The sequence below is a fragment of the Carlito syrichta genome, unplaced genomic scaffold (assembly GCF_000164805.1).
Source record: "Carlito syrichta isolate Samal-C Ts95f unplaced genomic scaffold, Tarsius_syrichta-2.0.1 Scaffold303058, whole genome shotgun sequence".
NCBI lineage: Eukaryota > Metazoa > Chordata > Mammalia > Primates > Tarsiidae > Carlito > Carlito syrichta.
This window is the reverse complement of record NW_007247154.1, coordinates 234,238-258,733: the sequence shown is the minus strand read 5'-3', so window position 1 is coordinate 258,733 and position 24,496 is coordinate 234,238. Positions and strand designations below refer to the sequence as shown.

At 51.5% G+C, this 24,496-nt stretch overlaps 1 protein-coding gene across 2 annotated transcripts in view; it reads right to left on the bottom strand.

Annotated features, from left to right (window-relative positions):
• The window catches only part of RAB6B (RAB6B, member RAS oncogene family), a 42,674-nt gene extending 21,562 nt beyond the window's left edge, over window positions 1-21,112 (bottom strand). Inside the window, exon 1 of one of the 2 annotated variants that reach the window (XM_008057559.2) lies at window positions 21,034-21,112. In XM_008057559.2, coding sequence (XP_008055750.1) covers window positions 21,034-21,063 — 30 coding nt within the window. In that variant the 5' untranslated portion in view covers window positions 21,064-21,112. Of the gene's footprint in view, window positions 1-9,334; window positions 9,355-21,033 lie in introns of those variants that run through there. The other variant, XM_008057560.1, reaches the window with a different exon arrangement.
• Between the last annotated feature and the right edge of the window lie 3,384 nt (window positions 21,113-24,496).

The following is a 24,496-nucleotide window of genomic DNA, read 5'->3' as shown; positions in this document are numbered from 1 at the left end:
CTGCCCATAATTTAATTAAAATAACACTCCTTGGAGGAAGGTAACAGAACCCAAGACTCTCTACAACTTATTACTCATGTGGTCTACTGCACAATAGAAAAGGACTAGACAGCTGGGCTCGGTGGCTCAGCCTGCAATCCCGTGCCTTTGGGAGGCTGAGGTGAGTGGATTGCCTGAACCCACGAGCTCGAGACCCGCCTTGGCAACTTGGTGAGACCTCACCTCTACAATAAATCAAAAATTAGTCGGGCATGGTAGCGCGCGCCTGTAGTTCCAGCTTCTTGGAAGGCTGAGGCGGAAGGATCACCGGAGCCCAGCAGGTCAAGGCTGCAGGGGCTAGGAGCGGCCACTGCACTCCAGTCTGGGTGACAGAGTGAGACTCCAACTCAAAAAAAAAAAAAAAAAAAAGAAAAGGACTAGACATGTGAAGAAGCAGGAAATTCAAGCCATAATCAAGAGAAAAAACTCAACAGAAATAGACTCCCACATGACCCAAATGTTAGACTTGTAGACAAGGATTTTTAAGGGAACGCATATAAATATGCTTTAAAAAAAATAAGAAAAATATGAACATGATGGGTGGCTTTCAAGAGAGTCATGGAAACTCTAAAAATAAAACAAAATGGTGACTTTAACTCTAAAACTATTATTATATCTAAAATAAAAATGCATTGGCTTTAAACAGCAGTAGCCAGGACACTGCAGAGGAAAGGTCAGTGAACTTGGCGACAAGCCAGAAGAAACTGTTCAAACTGAGACAGAGAGAAAAATGATGCAACAAAAATGAACAGAACCCCAAGCACTCTGAGGACAACAGTATGTGAGATAATGTACTGAAGAAGCTTGGGAGAATAGTAGACATAGATGCCAGCAAAACACTCTTTGAAAAAACAATAGCCAAGTATTTCCCCAATTTAATCAGAAACATGAACCCATGGTTCCAAGAAGTCCAGTGAACTAAAAGCAGGATAAATACAAAGCAAGCCACACAGGGTGTGTCACAGTCAAACTACTGAAAACCCAAGATAAAGCGAAAATCTCAACAGCAGCCAGAAAACAGAAAGGCACGCAGCATACAACGGAACAATAATAAGAAAGACGGCAGATTTCTCACCGGAAACAATGGAGAGCAGAAGACAAGGGAACAACGGCTTTAAACTGCTTCAAAGACAAAACAAGATAGAAAAAAAGCTCCTGTCAGCCTAGAATTCCACAGCCAGTGAAAGTTCCCTTCAAAATGAAGGCAAAACAACAAAGATGAAAAGAATAGCCGGGTTTGGTGGCTCAGCCTGTAATCCCACGCCTTGGGAGGCTGAGGTGAGTGAAGTGCTGAGCCCGCAGGTTCGAGACCCGCCTGGGCAACTTGGCGTGACCTCATCTCTACAATAAATCAAAAAATTAGCCGGGCGTGGTAGTGCACGCCTGTAGTTCCAGCTACTCGGAAGGTTGAGGCGGAAGGATCGCCGGAGCCCAGCAGGTCGAGGCTGCGGTGGCAGGGAGTGGCCACTGCACTCCAGTCTGGGCTACAGAGTGAGACTCCAACTCAAAAAAAAAAGAAAAGAAAAGAATAGACAACATGGACACTAATAAGGGGGAAGCAGGAAGGGGGTCAGGATTTGGAAATTACTTTTAGGGTACAATATTCACTACCTGAAAAATGGGCCACCTGAAACCCAATCCCTACCACTATGCAATAAGTCCATGTAACATGCACTTGTAGCCCCTGAATCTAATATTAATTTAAAAATACTTTATTGCTAAAAAAGAGAAGATACTGATCATTGATAACTTTCTAAAAAAAATGAGGGCAAAACAAAAACATTTTTAGATAAGCCAAAGTTATATAATTTGTCACCAGTGGCTCTTCATTATAATACATGTTTTAGGCTAAAGGAAAATTTTATAGATTGCAATTTGAATCCTTAAGGAATACAAGAGCACCAGAAATGGTAAATCTATGGGCAAATATAAAAACATGTTAATAGTCCTTGATTGTTTCCTGCCACAGTAACAATAATAATACAACAACGACTAAACATCTGAGTCCTTATCGTCTGCCAGTTACTGTACTGAGTGCTTTAAATGCATTACTCGATTTAATTGGGGTAGCAAATCTAAGCTATGAGTTAGGCTCTTTTGTATTCTTCATCACTGCTAATACAACTGAGTACAGGAGATGTCAAATGTCCACAGCCACAAGTGCAGAGTCAAGGTTCAAAAGGCATTTGCAACACTGTCCATGTGTGCCAGCCTTCCCCCCACATACCACCCCCCCAGGCTCTGAATATTTGCTCTCAATCCTGTTTAGAGTAAGCCTCTTCGAGGGGTCCTTGTGGCCCTGGCCTCCCCCTCCCAGATGATGCTCTCAGCCAATTCCTTTCTCTTCTATAACTCAATCTCCCATTCTCTCTCACTCTTTCCCCTCATCCAAGAAATACACTCAAGATCCCTGCATCCCTGCATCCTAGGGGGGAAGAATTCCTCCTTTTCACTAAGTAGTCCTCCAGCCACCTGGCAATCCCTCACCCCCCTCTCAATGGGCATGCTTCTTGGAAAAGAGCACCGAACCCAGCATATCCACTTACTCTGCTTCACTATGGCAGCCTCATTTCTGTCCCTCTGTGCACTGAAGCTGCTATACTGAGTGCTTTAAATGCATTACTTGATTGAATTAGGGTAGCAAATCTAAGCTATGAGTTCGGCTCTTTTGTATTCTTCATCACTGCTAAGAAAACTGAGTACAGGAGATGTGGTCACCAGTAGCTATTTCATCATCACATTGTAAGGACACAATACAGACCAGACTCTCCTTGATAACACTTGACCTTGTTGACCACCTCTCTTCCTTGGCAGGCTTTCCTCATTTGCTACTTATGACTACTTGTTTCTGCTTTCCTTGCCTCTCTAGTTGCTTATCCGTCTCTTGTGGGATCCTCTTTCTTTCTGTCCCTAAAATGTTGGTTTTTGCTACTGTTGTGTTTCAGAGGGAGCTCACGCTCACAGGTTCCAATATGATGCATTGATGGCTTTCCAATCTATATTCCAGGCCCTACCCCTGTCCTGAGCTCCAGATTCACACACCCAACTGCTTGCTAGATGCCCCAACTCATCTTCCAGACATCTCACTTGATACAGGATGTCCCAGAAAGGTGTCCTATCCTCTCCCTCCAAACCTACTTCTTCTGTTTTCCCTATCTCAATGAATGGTGCCCCCACCACCCTGGGTGCCCATACCTCTGGAAGCCTGGAAGACCTGAGTGGCTCCATCTTACACACTTTCATCTGCTCCCTCACAGCAAGTGAATGCTGAACTGGTGACCTGGCCTCCTAAATGCTTTCACCCGCCCCTACCACCACTGCCCTACTTTGGACACAGAACCTCTTTTATCTGAGTAACCTCAATAGCTTCCTAACTGGCTCCTCCGACTTCAGGTAGTCTCACTGTAATTAATCTTTTACACCGTAACCAGGATGTCTTAGTCCATTTTATGCTGCTAAAACAGAAGCCCACAGGTTGGGTAATTTATAAAAATAAATAAATGTAGATCCCCCGGTGCTGGAGGTAGGGAATTCTAAGAATGTGGCACTGGCATCTGGTGAGGGCCTTTGTGCTGTGTCGTGCCATGGTAAGAGGTGGAAGGGAAAGTAAGCACATGAGACAGAGAGAAAAAAGGGAGCTGAACTTCCACCACAACCAAACCTGCTCCCATGATAATGGCATTGGCCCACTCAGGAGGGTGAGGCCCTCATGACCTAATCCCCTCTTAAATGTCTCATCTCTTAATATTGTCACAGTGGCAATTACATTTCAACATGAGTTTTGGGGAGGATCTCTATGGGGTCCGGACATGGACTGCTTCCCCTCTCCCCCTTCTCTCAGGAGCAACCCTGGGCCAAGGCTGGTCTCTAAAGGATATGCACAGTAACGAGTCACGGGGTGCCACAGATTGAGCAGAGTCGAAAGCAATGTGGTCCTCATGTGGAATTAATGTAACTGTAAACACGGGATAGAAATTTGATTGACCTGCTTGCCTATAAAACTGTTTGCTGTGCTACCCCAATATGCGGTTTCCTTTAGCACCGTCCCACAGCCATCAGTGCCACATGGGCGGACCCTTTCTTCACTGACCCACCACCATCAGTGCCTCCTGTAAGTTCTAATAAACCAACGTCTTTCCCCACTGGACCTCTGGGTGACTTCTTTAGAATATGGAAAGTGAAAGGTGGTACTTATAGAAACCTAGAAGAAACTTAGCTTATTCTTAGTTTAGTCTTTTTGCCTCAACATAGCCGTTAAAAAGCGTTCATTCTACTACAGGACAAGCTGCAGCCTATCCCATCCCCCTCTCGGCAAATCTCCATCAGATGCAAGACCAGGACAGTCCAATGTTTCAATTCATGGTTTAATATAATAATCTCTAGTAAACTTTCAGGTTCCTTGTCAAGGCCAAAGATCAAAGATCACCCTTTGGCTGGCCAAAGTCATCAAAGTAATAATATGACCACCTTTGGTCAAGGTGTTTGTGAGCTGCAAATGTCTGAGTTTGTGAATTGCAAATGTCTAACAAGTCTCTTGCAGGAAACTCCCTCCCCTCAGGATTAACCTAATCAGCCCTTTGTGACCTACCTGACACATATAAACCCCACTATGGTAGCAATCATGTGTCTAACCCACCCATCTGCCTGCTGTCTATCACCTGACATCATCAATACCTGTGCCTGCCTGTCCCTTTATGATGACACGGAAGCAGACCACCACCCAATCGCCTTAATGATCTTTCCCCATCAAGGGGAATGGTCAAAAGGACTCAACTACAAGCAACCAGCGGCCACTGCCTGGCTAGACTCTGGTGTGGCCATGTGGTCTTTGAGCTATGGCTGTCGCCATGCTTCCTGGCTTTGGTCCCCTCCCCCACCTTGGGGAGGTGAATCTTCTTTCTCCCTTCTCTTTCTCTAATTTACTTTTAAATGAACTTTTCTTTCTTTGCCTCTTTGTATGTTGCAATTCTTTGCATTACTCGAATCTCTGGGTTACCGGTGCTGTGCCTCCCCTCATCCCTCCTGCACGCTGCCCTCACCCTATCCGGACTCTAACAGAAAGGATTTTACGCACAAGCCCTCTCAGCTTTGGGGTTGCTCCATTACAACAACCACAGCACAGGGTTCTTTTCCTGAAATATAAATCTGATCGCTCTCTACTTTCTCTAGGAACCAGTCCAGACACTTCAGCTTGACCCACAAACTGCCCGCCCCTATTGTTCCCTGAACTCATTTCCCTTTGTCTAGCTTTCACATTATACTTGAGTCATAATACTCTGTTGAGGACTCCCCACACACGAGTCACTCTGTGGGCCTGGTCTTCTCTAATGCTGCTCCCTCCCCAGGAATGGCCTTTTGAGCATATGCTTATTTGAATTATACTCATTTATAACTCAAGATTCAGCTCCTCTACAGATCATTTTCTGAGCCCTCAGGATGGTCCCAGGGCCCCTCATTGACCACTTTCTCCACTAAATTGGAAAGACCTCACACTGGTCAATCTCTCCCACTAGCCAGTGATCCAGTGATTCTCAACACGTAGCCTGTGGTCACTTGCATCAGAATCACATCAGGAGCTTGTTTAACATGTTGATGCCTGAGCCACAAACAGAGAGAATCGCCAATTTCTGGGGTATCAGTATGGGAAATCAAAATTCCAGACGAGCTGTCGGATAACTCATTTGTGCCCCAGCAAAGTTTGCAAATGACTGCCTTGTGTTGTAATCAGAGTCTGGAGAGGCTGAGGAATAGCAGAGTCCCTGCATGGGGTGAGAGACAGAGGGTCTATGCATGAGAAGGTGCTATTCACAGATGGAGAAACCAAGGCTCACTCAGAGGTCACATGGTCCATCAGCGGGGCAGAAGCAGGACCCAACCTACATCTCCCCCACTGCAAAGTCCCTGCTCTTGACTAGCCAATTGTACTGCCTCTGCTTCCTGAAATCTCTGCATTTCTGAAGTTGTCACTAAGTCATATCCTATCTGGCTCCCTATTGTTAGCATCTTATGGTTATTAGCCCTAAGAGCTCAGCAGAGCCCACTTAAGCGCAAGTTCGTTTGCATTTTAACAAGAAAAAAAAGTCAGCTTTCTTAAGGACAGAGTAGAAACAATAACTTTTAAGAGGGTCTTGGCTTGGTCTTGGTTACCAGATTTCTAGCTCTTAGGCATTATCTATTTTTCCAGAACAAGGCACAAGCTGCTGTTCCCACACTACTGGCTAGCTGGAGCCCATCTTTCTGGGCCAGATCTCCTCTCCTTGCAGGGGGTCACAGTCTTCCCTGGGAAGCTCCTTGTGACAAACAGTGTAAGCAATCCTCACTATGCATTCTTGAGTGCCTACTATGTGCTAGATAAAACAAGCCCAGTTCCAGCCCATTGGGGGCTTCCAACCTTGTGGAGAAGCCATGATGCACACACAGAACTAGCTGTCATCCCTGGCAGATGCAGCTGGGAAGGCTCTGAGGGTCCCGGGCGGGGAGACCTTGCTTCTGATTAACGTCTTGAGGAAAGGAGGGGCAAACATGCATGTCCTTAAATGAATACTAATTTTCCAGCAGGTGAAGATGGGAAGACGAGGGGAGGATGATGGATGGAGGGAGAAACCAACAGAGGGAGTCGGAGGCTCCCCTCAGACCAATACTTGTGCAGATACTACTGTCAGCTCAGAACTAGACAGCAAACTAGCGAAAGGTACTGGAAGTGACCCAAAGAAAGCAGGAATTGGGGGGGAACAGACACGAAGAAGAAGGGAACCGCACTGGGTGAGGTCTCTGTTTTTTATGACTTCTCACCTGAGGACAGGCCCCAGCTGGAACCAAGAGGTAGTTGAAAGTTGAAAAGACACCCACAGTCTTACTGGTCAAGAAGTTAAAGAACAGACTGCAAAGCCACCACAGTGCCAGAAAGTGTGGGAAGTCCTGGGAGTGACATAGCCACCAGGAGGAGAGCCTGAATTCTGCTTATTGATACTGCCCAGAGCCCTGCATGACCCAAGCATGCCTAAGACCGAAATAAAACAAAACAGATAAAAACATCTGAATAGAACTTGCAGTTGCTACACCCTACAGGAGAGAACTGAGAATCTGGGCCCAGAAAATTTAGTTGGCCACTAAAACAAAGAGCCAACACGCTTCAAAGGAGCAAAAAGAATCCAGTCTTAATATAATGTGTAGGATATAACCCAAAGCAACTAGACATAAGGAGTAAGAGAAGAATGTGGGCCATATTCAAGAAAAAGAGACTAAGTGGAGACTAGCTCTGAGGTGACTCAGATGTTGAAAACAGCAGCCAAGTATTTAAAAACCGCAAATATATATATTTGAATGTATAAAAAATGTTCCTATTAAAGTCACAAATTAAAAAATTTCATCAGAGAAAGTGAAACTATAAGAAAAACCAGCCGGGCTCGGTGGCTCAGCCTGTAATCCCGTGCCTTGGGAGACTGAGGTGAGTGGATTGCCTGAGCCCACGGGTTTGAGACCCACCTGGGCAACTTAGCGAGATCTCATCTCTACAATAAATTAAAAAAAAAAAACTAGCCAGGCGTGGTAGCACGCGCCTGTAGTTCCAGCTACTTAGAAGGCTGAGGCGGAAGGATCGCCGGAGCCCAGCAGGTCGAGGCTGCGGTGGCTGGGAGTGGCCACTGCACTCCAGTCTGAGCAACAGAGTGAGACTCCAACTCAAAAAAAAAAAGAAAAGAAAAACCAGGCCAGGTGTGGTGTCATGCCTATAATCCCAGCACTTTGGGAGGCCAAGGCAAGAGGATTGTCTGAGTCCAGGGGTTTGAGACCAGCCCAAGCAACTTAGCGAGACCTCATCTCTACAATAAATCAAAAAAATCAGCTGGGCATGGTAGTGCGTGCCTGTAGCTCCAGCTACTTGGAAGTCTGAGGTGGAAGGACCACCCGAGCCCAGCAGGTAGAGGCTTCGGTGGCCATGAGCATGCCACTGCACTCCAGCCTGGGCGACAGAGTGAGACTTCAACTCAAAAAAATAGAAAACCCAAATACAAATTTAGAACTGAAAAGTACATCTGAAACAACAGATTTGAAAGAAAGATGAAATAGTCCAAAAAATTAAAAATAGATTAATGGGACGCACAGACAAAAAAATTGATTAAAAATTTCATAAACAGGGGCAACCCCCTTGGGTCCCCTCCCGCTCGGAATTTTTCTGTCCTCTCAATAAATCCTGCTTTCTCACCTTCCAAAATAAATTTTCATAAACAGAACCTCAATATCTTATAAGACAATATCAAGCAACTTAACATAATTGACGTCCAAAAAGAGGAGGAGATGAAGAAAAGGACAAAAAAATTTGAAGAAATAATGGCCAAAAGTTTCCTAAATGCATAAATGAGACACATTTACAGATTCACGAAATTGAGCAACTCCAAACAGGATTTAAAAACAGAAATAAAACCCCACATCTATTTCTATCAGAGTCAAATTGCTAAAAACCAAAGATAAAGATAAACTCTTGAAAGCAACCAGAGAAGAATGCCATACCACATACAACAGGATGATAAGAGAGATGATGGTTAATTTATCAGGAAAAAAATGGAGGTCATAAAACAGTGGAATAACATCATTAAAGTGAAAAAAAAAAAAGGAACCAGAATTCTAAACACAGCAAAAACATTCTTCAAAAATGTGGGCAAAATAAAATATTTTTAGAAAAGCGAAAACAATTTGTGGGCTGATGGAAAAAGACACTAATGGAAACAGCTTTTCTAGAAGAAATTAAGAAATTTATTTCATCAGAAATGGTAAATACGTGATCAGTCAAATGCAGAACCTTGTTTTAGATAAAAGGAGTGGCTTCAGTACACCCTGAGATGTGAAGCCACACAGTTTCTTCAGAATATCAAAAATGGCTCAGGACTGAGTGGACGATGAATTGCCTTGAGGGGAGATGTGAAGAAAACAAGATGGAGCCAAAGAACTGGATAAAAGTCCAAGGAAGAGCGGTGCCCTTGTATTTGGGGCTGTAGAAAGGTAATCCTGGTTGAAGGATGGCAAATGGGACAAAGGCAAGAGAAAGGGAGACAGAAACCTGCTGCAAGTTCCCGAGGACAGGCAGAGGGGTGTGCACAGAAGGGGAAAGGTGAGGAGGAAGGAGCACGTGTGAATGATGTCAGGAAGCACAGGTAGGACTCAGTGGGTATGAGAGATGCAGAGAGCTGGGTGGCTGAGACCAAACACCATTAACGAGGGGCAGGGGCTTGCATGGCTGGAACACTGTCTCCACTTTGCAGATGACAAACCTGAGCCACACAGAAAGAAAAGGACTTACCCAAGGTCTCACAGCAAGTCAGAAAGGTCATGGAGACCAACGTGCATCTTCTCTGATGGTCAGTCACGGGCTGTGGGTGACGAAATAAAGACGCCCTTCACGCTGCCTCCTCTGGGGCATACCCCAGCTAGGGGAGCCACCAGGGGACAGCCCAAGGTTCTTTCTCTGGAAGTGTCTGGAGCCACATCACTGGAGCTAATGGTAAGTGGCCACACTTGGGTGTCACTCATGCCACCTCCGTGGAGAGCCACAGATTAGATCCAGACCGACGAGCATTCTCCTCACGGGAAATGAGTATGGTCCAGGATATGCTTGGGAAGCAGCTGAGCTGACCAGCCACCCAAGCCTGCTGAGCATCTAAGCAGGCAGTGCTCCTGGGCTACCCAGGGCTGCTGGGCTCTGACTAGGAGCCATGTCTACCACCCCTCCGCTGAGTCCTCCAGGCTCGGACTTGACTGACAGACCTCTAGCCTTGGCTGCTTTGCCCACGTTCTCCAGAATGCCTTCACCAGCAGGTGAGCCTGATCAGATTGGCACTGCCCACTGGAGGTCGGAGAGGGTCTGTATCATAAATCACCACGTAAGGAAAGCCTTTACCTCCTGGGCCACACTGTCACTGGACACCCTACCTGCCAACCATTTCACCTATCTCCATAGGCTGGCCCAAAGAAACCCTTGATCCTAAAACTGACCATTGTCTCTGCTGTACTGCATAAGCTTGTCTAAGTGCGAGCAATGTCTGGCTCACTAGGCAGACCTGGGAGCTTCCTGACCAGCACGTGGACACCATTCATGGGGCCTCCTTTCCCTGTGACTGCCAGGACACCCACACCTAAACGCTGAGGTCCATGGGCATTTTTGCTATGTCATCTCCCCTCCCTGCATTCCCTTCCAGTACCAGTCATCTCTTCTTTGCCCTGGTAGCACAGTCATATCTGCAGGCCCCACTTAAGGTCTTCAGGTCCACTTTGGAGGGACATGAGGACCCCAGACAAACATAACAGCTAACTCCCCAGGTAAGCCGCACCCCCCTGCAAAAGGCCAAGCACCCATGGTGATCTCCTGTTACAAGCCCCAGGGTACATGCCCTCTTAAAGGTCAGCACAGGTCAGTGTGTGTTGATGAGAAGGTATGAGTGTGTGCCAGCAGACACGTGGCAGGCTGGGAGACGTGTGTGCACACAACCAAGAATCATCTGCACGTAGAAGCATGTGCCTGTGGGTATAACCAGGTCCACTGTGCCTGTGTGGATGGGTGTGTCAGCAGACACGTGGCAGAGTGGAAGACACATGTGTGCACGTAATTAGGAAACCAACTGCATGTAGATGCATGTGCCTGTGAGTGGAATGGGTGCTCTGTGCGTGTGTGGGTGAGAGTGTGGGGGTTGGAAGGAGTCCCTTCGGCTCTGCAGTGAAGGCCAGGCCTTGATAGCAAGTGCCTAGCAACAGCGGGAGGCTGAGGTGAACAGGATACTCCACAGACCCTCAGGGCGGGTGGCATGTGTCTACCAGCCAATCCAGGCTGCCCCCCAGGACAGGCCAAGGTAGCCTGTCCCTGGGAGCTATCCATGCGCCCCTCTCCAGGGGAACTGCCTTACCCACCCAAGGATGGTCACATACCCAGAAGGGCCCAGCCTGTTCTCCCGTGATCTCTGCCCATCCCTGCAGGTCCTGATGTCTCTGTGGTGGGCTCGGAAGAACACTGATTTGGGAGTATCCTGGAAAGATGGCCTGGTCTCCTTGGCCCTCAGCTTCCTCATCTCTGAAATGGGAATAACCATAGCCATAACCAGCGTGCCACTCCAAGGAGGCAGGTCTGCACTCCATTGTGATGAAGCTGCTCCCAACCTGGCAAGGCTTACTTATTCCTTTAAGATCTCTGCATGCAAACAGCACTTTCTGTGAAAGATGGCAGGCACTTCGCTGTATCCCAAGCGTGTGGACTCTCACAAGCACAGGTTTCAAAGCCACATCCACCTTCTCTCCCTCTGAATGTGGAATTAAACAGCGTCAACAAGGGTTTAGACGCACAGTGCAGAGAGTAATGGTGCATATGCGCCACCCCCCCAGAAGCTTCCCTCAGCCCCGCTGATCCCCCACCAGCAGACAGACATCTCCCGAGGCACTTGTTGAAGTCTTCCTTGCTACGCGCATCTATGATCAAACATAATTTTGCATCCACATTCTGACACAATACAGTCATAAAGTCTGTGGCGGAAATGTGCATGGTAATTTGCATACATTGAATCAAGAGTCTCTTCTCAGGAAGAGAAATAATGAAGAGGCGTGTATGTGCCTCTTCTTTGAGCCTTGGCCAGGCTTGGGCACAGGGCCGGGGGACGTGTCCCTCGGTGGCAGAAAGCAGCTGGGCCGGAGGAAGAAGCGACCTTCTGTGCTCTGAACCACCAGCCATTAGATGGAGGGAGCAGGGGAATGTCATGCAAATTAGCATGCAAATGAGCCTGCCAAATGCAAGGACCCAGCCTGGAAGGGGGTGCTTTGTGGGGAGGAGATCGTAGCCTCTGGATAACGAGCAAGGCATGAGCCTTCCTGGCTAGAAGCTCAACAACGTGTCCTGGGGAGAGGAGGCTGGCTCAGGAGGCCACAGTGCAGATGCTGCCGTTCTTCCAGAGCCCTCAGCCTCAGAGTCTGTGCTTTCCTGGAGGCCACTTTTCTCCCAGAGAAGACCAGCCTGTGCTTCGGTCCCCTCCCTCTTTAAATATGTACTGGTTGCTCTTTCATTTCCCGAATGTGCAATATGCACCTTCAAACTTTACACAAGGGGTTAAATTTCACCAACATCAGTGGGTCCCCTCAAAAGCCACGCACATGCCAGGGATGGGTAGCCTGAACCTCCCTGAGAGGTCTCCCAAGGGGGGGATGGGTGGACCCAGGCCTTGGTTGCTCTCCTGGCACTGGACTTCAGAGGGGGCCTGAGCATTCCCCTCTGGTACCCTACATGATGCGTCAGGAAGGATGATGGAAGCCCGGAGCAGAGAACTCACCATGAGTCCGCTTCATTCGCTAACGTCTTGGGAGCTCATGGTGGGCTCACCCAGCACCTGCTGGCAACCTCCCATTCCCTCGCTCGACTCTATTTAGAGACCATAAAAGCTAAATTCTGCCTTACTGGCCTCTCGAGAGGCTGAGGGTGACGGTGTGACCCCATTCTGGCCAAGAAGACACCAGCAGTGTCCTGCTGTGGGGAGAGGGATTCCAGGGAAGCTCTTGCTTTCTTTTCCTGCCTGGAGAGTGGATGTGGTACCTGGAGCGACAGCCAGCCTGCCCGGGGATAAGCGCAAACAGGCCGCGAGGAGGGACAGATGAGCAAGGGTCCAACCACGCAGCATGCCGACGTGGGTTCCACCGTGGCTTCTTGCACCTGGAAACCCACACCCTGCTCCGTTTAAGACCCGGTGAGTCAGCTTTCTGTACTAGAAGGCGACCACATGACCCATGTTGTGTGTGCTGACCAAAAGGCGGCTGACAAGAGCAGCGAGGAGGCAGGGACAGAAATAGTGTCAGCGCCTGGACAAGTGTGCGCTCGGCAGTCCCAGGTAAGCATCCCAGGGGAGCACCTGGGTGGCGGGCACCTGGGGGGGGGCGGTCTCTGAGGGTCGTCTTGCCACAAGACTGGCATTCAGATTCACTATCTAAGACTGCCGCCTCATATTTTGACCCCAGAACATAATGTTGGCAAAAGATGGGACTGCATTGTACTAATACAATAAGATCCGGTCTTGCACTGCTAGGGTAAACTGAGGCTAGTGTTCTGCCAGAAGTCTGCAGGGCCGAGCATCCGCTGGCTCCAGGGCACACGCAGGGCAGTTCGGGATGCCCACCTCCCACAGGACCCTGCTGGCAAACGGCTGTTAGCTTCACTTCATCACCATCACCTTGGGGAACTGCAGGGTTGTCATTTCTATTTCTGTTTTTCTGTATAAGGGGCAGTAATGCACATCTATACCAATGGGGCTTCGGGCCAGAATTTTCCATCATCTAGACTTGAAGACCTGTATGCACGCAGTTTAAATGCACGTTGACCACACTGCTACTTCTAAAGCTTCCGGCCACGAGTCTAGGTGATACAGGGGTTAAACTGCATTCAGATCACCTACAGATTTTTTAAGATGTCACCCTAAGAAACCGAAAAGCTTGTCTGGGGCCTGCCAGCTGAGTGACAGACCTGGGATTTGAATGCAGGCCTCCTTTTGAAGGTGAAAAACAAGGACTGTGGTATGAGGGGGCAGGCTGGGTCCTCTCAGGCGTGTGCCTGCCCTCTGACCACCACAGGTGGAATGCCTGACCCCCAGGTGCTTCTTGGACTCTATGGACGAAGACCCCTCCTCTGTTCTCTCCTCCTCCCACTCCTTCCTGAACACCTGTCGGTTCTTAGGGCTTCAGGAACTCGGGTCAGGCCCGCAGAATGGCCGCTGTTCAGTGTCTTGCTGTGTGATCCTCGCTTCCCACGGGATGCTCCCTTTTACTTTGTGTTGCTGGTGACGGCATTCTTCCTGGGTGTCTGGGCCACACTGACCCCTTCCTCTTCTGGTGCGCCCCACAGACACTCTGTCTGCCATCCCTTTGGGGTCCTACGGCTGCCCTCTCCCAGGCTCCCGCTCACCTCCCATGCAGCCCCGCACAGCTCTGCCCTCGCCCACCCTGCTCTTCCACACACGGAGCTATACCCGAGTCAGTCAGTGCCTGTCTCGCCTCAAAGGCCACCCCTGTCCCTGCCCCCCTCCAGCCCTGCCTCCTATAGACTCCTCCGTATCATTAACCCTGTCAGTGCCCAGGTCAGGCCCCCTCCACAGCACTCCATTCCTGCCCAGGGAGCCCAAGCCCCTCTGGCCTTCCACAGTCTTCACTTGGACCAACTCAATCGCCAGGTACAAGGGACACAGAGCCCAGCACCCATAAGGCTTCTGGGGACCAAGGAAAATGTTTCAGCTTTCATCACTTCTCTTAAAATCAGAAGAAATGAACATAATACTAACACATCCAGCCTGAATTATGTTCAACTTTATACCAATGAAGCTGAAAAAAATATACTTTAATTTTTTAAAGGAAAAGACCTGTTTGGGTTGTCTAGGGCTGCTACCAGCAAAGCACCCAGACTGGGTGGCTTAACCAACAGAAATGCATGGTCTCCCAATCTGGAGGCTGAAGCCCAAAACCAAAGCGTCAGCAGGGCTGACATCCTAATGCCTCTCTCCTGGGCTTACAGTTGGCCGTCCTCTCGCTGTGTCTTCCCGTCGTCTCTCCCTGTACATGTCTGCGTCCTAATCTCCTCCTTCTTATAAGAACACCAGTCATGCTAAGTTAGGGCCCACCCTACAGATCTCGCTCCACTTCTGTGAAGACCCCATTCCTAGGTACTGGGGTGGGACTTCAACATATAAATTCTAAGGAGACATCAAAGTGCCTACAGCCCATAAAAGCCGAAACGCAGTCCTGCAATGATCCACCCACGGGCACTACTGCTCCCCACGCCAAACAGCTAAGCCCCACCCCTACCACACACACACGCCCACAAGCACCCGAGCTCAGCCCTGGACTGCAACACCCTGGTCTCCCACAGGTGCTTCTCCTCCATTGTGCCACCGTGCCTCCCTCCAACGTGGCTGCATCAAACCCCCCCGGCCTTCCCTGCCAGCTCTCTACCCTCTCCTCCAGGAAGCCTTCCCACGCACGAGAAAGCCGCCAGTCCCTGCCTTTTCTGAAGCTCCCTGCACCCAAGGGACCCCATCTGGAGCACATGATTCTCCCACCACCCTTCGTGAGCAACCGCACTAATGCAGGACAGGAGGGCGGCAGGAGGGTGCGTGGATGACAACGGCAGCATCTGTCATGCGAGCGTCGTGACCACACCAGGGCAGCTGGTGCCTGCACACCCCTCACTCTGCTCACCACACCCACCCGGGAGCTGGCTCTGCACAGATCGGTAGCTTGGCCACCCGACCACAGGATGTACTCGTCAGAGTCGAGTGCCCAGACAGTGAGGCACGGACACACTCATCCTGGCACTGACGGCCGGGACTCGACCCCTGGCCTTTGGGATGGATGCTGCGTCTGTGCCCTGGGGACAGGTCCCAGCTGCCCTGCCTGATGTCCCCGCCCCTTCAGCCTCCTGCCTCTGCTGACCAGCTGCTTCCTGCCCTTTCCCCTGGGCCCTGTGCACTGACCGGCATCTCGTCTACACACACTCCTCTTCAAGGTGACACAACAGTCGCCTCCCCTGGCCATCTCTCCCTGTGTCTTTCTGCCGCTGTGAGCTCTCCAAAGGCAGGGACACCATGCCTTCATCACCTGCTTATAGGAGGCCCAAAAAAGGTTACAAAAAGGCGCCCCGTGACCTCAGAATCCTGCCTGATATCCTCTTGGTGTGTGACCCCCTCCCTTTCCTGTTCCTTGGTAGGGGCCAGGGTGGGGACAGAGACTAGTGTCCATGAGTGTGTGTCCATAGAGAAGCTTCCAGCTTGACCCGTGCTCAGTCCAAGTTCCTCACGAGACCCACTCGCTCACCCCAGCAAAGGCCGTGGGGGCTGTATAGGCCCAAGGTGTCACTGCTTAAGGTCATGCTGCCCAAGCCTGGCAACACCCCGTGCCCCCTGAGCCTGGCTGGATAAGCATGAGCAGAACTTGCTGCCCCGGAACGAGAGGTCGGAGCATCAACCACTACGTGGACAAAGCTCAGTCTTCCCTCACTGTGACCCCTCGCGTGTGACCCTCCCCAGCACCCAGAGTGTGCTGCCGCGGCCCGGCCAGAGTTCGGCTCCTCCCCGAGGGGCTTCAGAGTCGGGGAGGGGAAGACGCTGGTGGCTGGGCGGCTAGGCGGGCAGCCCTGCAGGCCCAATGGCCAGGCCCCAGGAGACGTTCATATTCATTTTATTAAACGAACTTACATACGTTACACAAAGATATCCGCTGGAGAAACCCCATAGGAACAGAGAGGCATGATGCCGAGATGGGGTCCTGGAGGAAAGCTGCTGGGTGGTGGGAATGTGGAGGGCCAGAAGGGCTGGGAGCTGAGGGAGACCACGCCAGAGGGTGCAGCCCTCGCTGGGATGACAGTGGGAGGTGCTGGGATCTTGGGAGGGGTTAAAGAGCAACCACCCCAAATTCACTTCCACTCCACACTTCAGAAGGCAAGTTAATTTGGAAACAGGGTCTTTGCTGATGTGTTTACAGCCAAGGATCCTGAGATGGAAAATCTCAAGGGTGGGCTTCTCAGTTCAGATACTGGTGTCCTCATAAGGCAAGGGCATACAGACAGAGAGGAGGCCGAGTGAAGACGGGACAGAAACTGAATGCCTGCAGGCACCCTAAGCTGGGAGAGGTAAGGAAGGACCCTTCCCCGCGCCTTCAGAAAAGAACATGGCCTCCGTGCCTCGAGTTTGGCTTCGGCCTTCGGAACGGAGTCAGTTTCTTGTGTGTGGCAATCTGCCGTGGCTGTCAAAAGGCATGAGAGGAAGGCCTCAGGCTGAGGATGCCTACCTGGCAGCCGCTTTGTTCCCTGCCCAAGGCTTTGTGGGACCAGGGAGGAACCCAGCGCAGGCCTCTAGAAGACTCTCCTCTGCCCTCTGAGCGTGTGCTTTGAGGGCAGCAGGGATGCCCTCCCCGGAAGGCAGGGGTCAGGGCAGCTTCCTAGCGGGTACCAGAGTGCGAGGTGCAGAGATGGGCCAGAGGGCTCAGTCTTGGCTGTAAGCTTGCCACAACCGCCTCTGTGGTTTCCCACGTGCCAGTGCCAAGTCAGCCTGTGACTCCTGCCCTCCCCCACTAGGTAATGGGGATCAACCAGGACAGAGGACCCAGCGCTGCTGCTGCCCGATCCTCCCTCACCCACCCCTGCAGAGGCCTGGAAGCTTCCCTCATGGCATCGGCACCGGTTCCACACAGGGGCCATGGCCAGGCCTGCAAGTGTGTGTTACCTGGCCTGCGGAAGGGGAAGGAGAAGGGGCTGACCCCCAAGATGGCCAAGTCTTATCACAATGCAGAGACCAGGAGGTTTTCATCTACAGTAAGTGTTGACGGTAACTGTTCAGTGGAGGTTTTCCGTAAGAGAGAGCGCATCTGGCTGTGAGTCTTAATTTTCCGCTTCTTTGAGTGAGTGGATTTAGATGGGGAGATGGGCAGGGTGATGGGGGCCAGAGAGCACACATGTCAAGAGGAGAACACGGTGCGCACGTGCATTGAGTCAGGACGTGGGGCGGCAGAAGCCCTGCGCTCCGAGGTCCCTCCCAGGTCTGCCAAGTGGATAGAGCGTCCCGAGGCCTTGCAGCCAAGCTCAGCTCCAGACCCAGGTGCTCCCGCCGGCCCCTTGGGGCCTCGTGCATATCCAGCTTCAGGCTGAGGGAGGACTCGTGGCTGTTAGCGAGCACAGGGCTGGCCACCTCGCAGCCTCCCAGCCCTCCATGCCCTGGCTGAGGCTGAGGCCGCTTTCTCCTCCTGCCTCTCAGAATCCAGTGTGGGCACTTGACAGACATCTTGTGTCAGAATGAGTGATGAGAGGGGTGGGTGGGGCTTGAGGCAGAGACAGAAAGGCAGGAGGGAGGGAAGGGCAGACTCCATCCTCGGAACTGTCTGGCACCTCTGCCAGGCGGGGCAGCTGTACTGTCTGAGGGGCAGGTCATTTGGTGGGGGTGGTGGCAAGGAGTGGTCACGGTGCAGGGGGACAGCTTGGGGGGGTGTAAAGTTCATCCCCCACAGCCCTTGGGGATCTCGTCTGCTTTCCAAATGCCTCTGCCACCATCTTAAGAAAAAACAAACAAACAAAACTCCAGGCCAGGCTTGGTGGCTCAGCCTGTAATCCCAGCACTTTGGGAGGCCGAGGAGAGTGGATAGCCTGAGCCTGTGGGCGGGGCAACTTGGAGAGACCTCATCTCTACAATAAATCAAAAATTAGCCGGGCGAGGTGGTACGTGCCTGTAGTTCCAGCTACTTGGAAGGCTGAGGCGGAAGGATCGCTGGAGCCCAGCAGGTTGAGGCTGTGGTGGCCGGGAGTGTGCTACTTCACTCCAGTCTGGGTGACAGAGGGAGACTCCAACTCAAACAAAACAAAACAAAACAAAAAACTCCACTGCCCCTTCTCCATCGCCAGAGAACTCATGAACATGAGTCTGTGTGTGCCCAGAATCAGAGCCTGGGCCTCCCAGTCTCATTAGCATTTTTAAGGATCCTGGGAAAGAAATTCCACCTGCTGTAACGTTAAAAAAGAGAAGCACAGCCTGCACAGAGAGGGTAGTGGTTCTCTATAAGATGGCCCCCCTCATCGTGACCATGGCCTCGGGGCCCTCAGGTTGACAGGGTCTCAAATCCGAGGCAGACAACACTTCACCAAGCCACGTCTGTGCCAGACGCACTGGTGCCACCAGCCACAGCCAAGCCCTGTGCTGGGCCCACGAATGCAGCAGGTGATCCCGGGGGTCCCGGCCCCCACTAACCCCGCAGCCCAGCCCAGACCCAGAAGCTCACAGGAGTCACTGTGGAGGCTACCCCTGCCCAGAGGACGGCGTATGACCTGAGAGAGGGTCGTGGGTGGCACAGAGCATGGAAGGGCCTCACCACTCAGGGCAAACCCCGGCTCGAGGCCTCGCTGAGTCAGGAGAACCTTCATAGCAGAGAAGACAGGAAAGGGCATTCCAGCAGAGAAATGGCGGTGTCGCCATGGGGGAGGGCAGTGAGCAGGGATGCTGGCTGGACCACGGAATGAGGGACACACAGGAGACGACGGGAGATGACACTGGAGAGAGAGGCGGGGTGAGAGTTTAAGGAACTCAAATGACATGGGGAGGAGCTGAGGCTTTCATCCACTGTCTTCAATGGGACACCAACAGAAGGCATTGCAAGTAACCGTAAAGAAAGTCGAATTATCAAAAGAATATATGTGATCATGCACACACACATACATGAATGCCAAGTCAGATTCAGGCACCCAAGTCTGTTAGAGCTGTCGTCTGTAATCCAAACGGATCCAGGATAGCCCCCTTATTTATCTATTTATTTTGAGTAGGGGTCTCACTCTGTGGGCCAGGCTGTAGTACGATGGTACGATCACAGCAGCCTCAACCTCCGAGGCTCGGGCAATCCTTCTGTCTCAGCTGCCTGAGTAGCGGGGACTACAGGTGCCACCATCATGCCTGGACAATTTTTTTTTATCTTTTGTGAAGATGAGGTCTTGCTATGTTGCCCAGGCTGGGCTCGAACTCCAGGGCTCAAACACTCTGCCCATCTCGGTCTCCCAAAGTGCTGGGATTATAGGCATGAGCCACCATGTCTGGCCGAGAGTCCCCTTAGCAAGAAGAGAGGCTTGGGGGCACAGTTCTGGCCCAGAAAGGACACAACAAAGACGAAGGGTGACCCTGACCAACGTCCCAAAGCCCACGCCCCGGGGTTGTGCATCACATCACTCAGGGCCCCTCTTCTGGAGCTCCTGTTCTCACCCTGCAGCCAATCCAGACCAAGTCTTCTGGTGATGTAGTGTTACAGGTCCCAGAAAGTAAACGCAGGAGTAAAGAGGGACTGTATTTAAGGAAAAGAAAATGCCCAGATGGCGACAGACAGACTCAGAAGCAGGCACGGAACTGTAACCCACCGTGGGCTGTGTGCTACATCCTCTGTTAAGTGCAGAAAGGAGCAGGGACATCTTAGGTTCCCAGTGCATTCTATAAGTATGTATCTTCTGAGGACTCGATGACAAAGGGATTCCGTGATCAAATACATCTGGGAGATCCCACACCCGACATTTCTCTCTCGGCGCATCAAAACCATACACTGACGTAGCAAAGGCCCCGAGAAGTCATGCAGGAGAGCGGTTGGTTTGCTTTCTGTTCACCCGGTGTCCCCTAAATCCATACAAGCTCTGAACCCCCACTACCCCTTTTTCTCAAGCTACACCCACTGATATCTTCTGGAACTAATACCTCACATAATCCATGGCTTAGAAAATGCATTATTGTTTGTCTCTGTCCTAAGGAAGAAAACAATTTCATTTTTCTTAAAAACAGACTGAGTTTGGGGCTTTTCGTCAAAAGCTATAGTTGCAAGGAAAATTCACTGGACTTGCACAAACCTCTCCACTCACCGGGAAAGCGACAGGTTATGGACTCCTAAGAACTCAGCTTTCGGGGCCACCAACCCCAGACCACCCTGCCAGAGCCAGGAGCTGCAGAGGTCACCCCATCCACCCTCCTGGCCACGTGTGGCAGGGCATGCCCATCATGCAGGTTTCTCCAGGGACAGGGAAGGAAGTGTCCCAGCAGCCCCGTGGGCGTGAGACGTCACGCAGGTCCCAGCAAAACAAGCACGCTCAGGGAGCAAGTCCTCCCAGTGCTCTGGTTGTCAACTCTCTCATCTTTCGTCCTGCCATTCTTCCACATCACAACCCCTACCCTACCCACATCCGTAACCAAACACTAGAATGGTTTAGCCTGCCTGTGGGGACCAACGGAACACAGGCTGCAGTGTGGCCTCTCCCCATCTTTACAATCTCCCTCTGGAAAATGTTTCCGTTACCGAGGTCTGGATTTTCAGGAGGGCTCAAGATCTTTGCTGGGATGGGGCCGGCACACAGGTGGAATGCTCCTGCATGGCAAAATGACACCCCAGTAACCGGGGCCACCGCACTCATCCCAGTTCAGCAAGCCCCCAAGAGAGGTCGGCTGCCCTGGCTGGGGTGGAGGGCGGTACCCAAGACCTCACCTGGTATGTGTTGTCGAAGCTGTCGTACATGAACCTCGTGATCAGAGACGTCTTCCCGACTGAAAAACAAGAAGAGAGGTCTTCAGCACAGCACTGGAGAGAAGCTCTTCTAAACACGTTACATTTGAACGAAACAGATGACAAAACAAACAAGAACACAGTCTGAGAGACCAAGCTGCCGAAATGCAGATATGGGAGGAGGCCCCTGAGGTCAGGTGGTCGAGTATCGGCACCAGGTAGGCTGCTGGTGGTTCCTGCCAGGCACCTGAGTGCCCCAGGGAGGCGGCCTCCCACTGCCCAAGAACTCCTGTGATTCTAATCCGGGTCTTCCTTGACTCAAGGGAACAGAGAATGAAGAATGTGCAAGACAAACTGCTGCTCTCAGACCTGCCTGTGTCCACTTGGAAGCACCACCTAGTTACTGGCCATACCCTGAGATAGGGCCTGTGCTCAGTTTTCTGTTCATCCAGCCTGGGGGTCGGAGAGGAAAGTGGTTTTCCAAGAAGCCAGAGGCAGGGCAGCAAACGGGTCTTTCCCCAAGATCTCCAGGGGCAGGTCTGTCTGTGCAGTGTGTGCCTGACTGGCCAGCTCATTGCAGGGTTCCGCCTCCCTGGACTCCACGGGTGAACGCCAGGAGACTCCTCGGTGGTTGTGGTAGCTGTGGCCTCATACATCTGCAACTGCAGAGCTGAACCTCTGGCATAGCCGAGAGAACCCAGGAGTCTCTTGGGAATCCCACAAATGCTGCTAATTGCCCCAACTGCAGGGTTTGGCTTCTGACCTAAGCCTGTGCAGCTCCCCTGGGGCCCGGAAGTGGCAGAAATGCCAGCTGCTACATTTCCAACCTTCTGGGGGGAAGAAGGGCGGACGGTAAAGGGACATTCACAGGACAGGAACCGCATGGACATCTCTCTACACTCTCTCTGCACGCCCCACCGTGTCCCTGTCACACCCAGGAAAGTAGACCCGCCCAGCGGTGCTGGCTCTTGGCCCTTTCTGTTCTGGGCAGCAGGAGACAGGTCATGCTGGCAGGGAAAGCAAGAGCCCACGTCCAAAGGCTCTGTCTCTGCCTTTTCCCATCACCTGGGCAGGCGGGTCACCCATAGGCTGGGCCTGGTGGAGTGACCAGTCACTGCCTGGATGTAGCAGGGCAGCCCAGCAGGGCCCCTTGGGAGAGTTCCTTTACTGGGTTTGAAGCCTCAGTAGTGCACCATCTAACAGACGAGCAGTCACCTCTCAGCAGCCACTGCTTGCTGAGAAGAACACGATCACCTTCCAACCAGACAGAGCAGCTGACAGACTGCATTCAGGCTAAATCCTGGAGACCCCACCTTTGACACAGATTTGGTTAGCTGGATTCAGACCCCACTGGGACACTTTGCAGCTGTGTCACCTTGGGGTGGTCACCGCCTCTCTGGACCTCAGTTCCTCGTTTTAACATGGGTGCGCTTACATCAAAGACCTGGGAGGGCTGCACTAGGAATTAAATCAGGTAACACAAGTGCAAGCAACATAGGAAATGCTTAAGAAGGGGATAAAGGAACATAGGAAATGCTCAAGAAGGAGATATGGCAGGTAACTGGGATAGCTGAGGCAGTTTCCAGAATATCCGATGGCAAAAAACTACCACTACCACTGCTGTCTGATGAAGAATTTGGCTCATTTTGTCCCTGGTTCCTGGGAGGTGGCTAAAACCTTGGAGGTGCCGACTACTGGGAGTTTCTTGGTTATAGTTTCTTGGTTATGCCTGAATCCCTTCCACCACACCTCAGTCTATGCTGACGCGGTGACTTGTGGTAGGCCTTGAGATGGCTCCAGGACAGGGGCTGGCCCTGCCCAAAAGGCCACCCACACCACTAGAGGGTTGGGGCTTTGAGCCAATCCAATCTCCAGGGAGGGGAGAGCCAGGAGACCGAGTTCTGCTGTGTGGTCAGTAAGTCCACCCATCATGCGTACAGAGTGAAACCCCCATAAAAACTCTGGACGTCAAAGCTTGGTGGAGCCTCCCAGTTAGCGAGCACTGATGTGCCAGGGAGGGTGACATGCCTGAATCCATAGGGAGAAGGCATGGAAGCTCTGTATTCAGGACCCTCCCAGATCTTGCCCTGTGTGTCTCTTCAGTTGGCTGGGCCTGATTCGTAGCCTTGGTGATCAAACTGTGATCATAAACATGGCACTTTCTGGAGTTCTACGAGACGTGCCAGTGAATTATCAAACCTGGAGGGTATCATGGAAACCCCTTGGATTTGGAGCCAGTTGGTCAGAGTGCAGGTGTCCTGGGGACCCCACTTGTGGCTGATGTCTGAAGCAGGGTCAGTCTTTTGGGGGGCCACGCCTTAGGGTCTGGGCGGTCCATGCCAGAACTGAATTGCAAGATACCAGCTGGTGTCAGAATTGCCCCATTTCTAAAAGAACACCTCTGAGGTGAGCAGCAATGCATCCAAGAGTTCTTCTAATTTTACCTGGAAACAGTCCTTTGAGCTTCTGATAGAAATTAGGCTATAAAGAGCTTTCTGACTGCTTTACATCTCCCCTTCAATTTCACATGAAGGCGAGAAATGGAGGGCCTCCCACGCCTCAGCCCCGAGGCCACAGGCAGACCTGGCCAAGGACCACAGAGCGGAAAGTGGGGCAGCCCTGAGTCAGCGGGAGGCAGATGACATGGAGGAGAACATGGCATCCTCCTTTTTGAGAGGCGATGTAAAGTTATCACCTGCTCAGGAAGAGAGGGGTCCCAGGACCTACTGGTAACTCCCCAGGGCCGCAATGCCCTGCATCTGACACCTCAGGGAAAAGGGGCGAACCGAGGAAGAGGGGGTCGGGGAGACAGGCCAGAAGACATCGATTATTGATTGTCGTCTCCCAATAGGTTCTTTCCTGGGCTGCTGAGTGTGGACAGGAAAGACAGTGGATTCCCAAAAAGTCACTAAAGGAACAGGAAGTCCTGGCCTAGCTGAGAACTTAGAAATCCCTGCTATCCCCTTCGCTGGCCGCTTCTGGAGACATCAGCCACTGGTGGAGGATTGGCACTGGCCAACAGGATAATCCCCAGGTGGGAGGAGAAAATTCAAGACACAAGCTCCTCACTGGTTCTGCACAGAAGTCACACTCTAGCTCTGGGGTCCTGGCCAGTGCCAATGTTTTCTAAGCATGCCCACGATAACCATTAACAGGTAACCCTGGTATCTATGGAGCATGTTCCAAGCACATGCTAGAGGCTGTCCCAGGCATGGGATTTGCCCGACAGCAGTGAACACAGATGTGGCCCCTGCCCTGGGTCAAGCCCTTGGCACCAGCCAGCTAGCCCTCACCTCTGAGCAGCACATCCTCCCCGTTATATGCAAGGGGGAGGAAGTTGGCAGCCCCGGGTCAGAGCTGAGTGGGGCTGGGATGTGGCCATCTGACCAGGAGCTCAACTCCCTTCCCAGGTCCTCTCCGGCATCTGCGGGTCATACCGGATTTT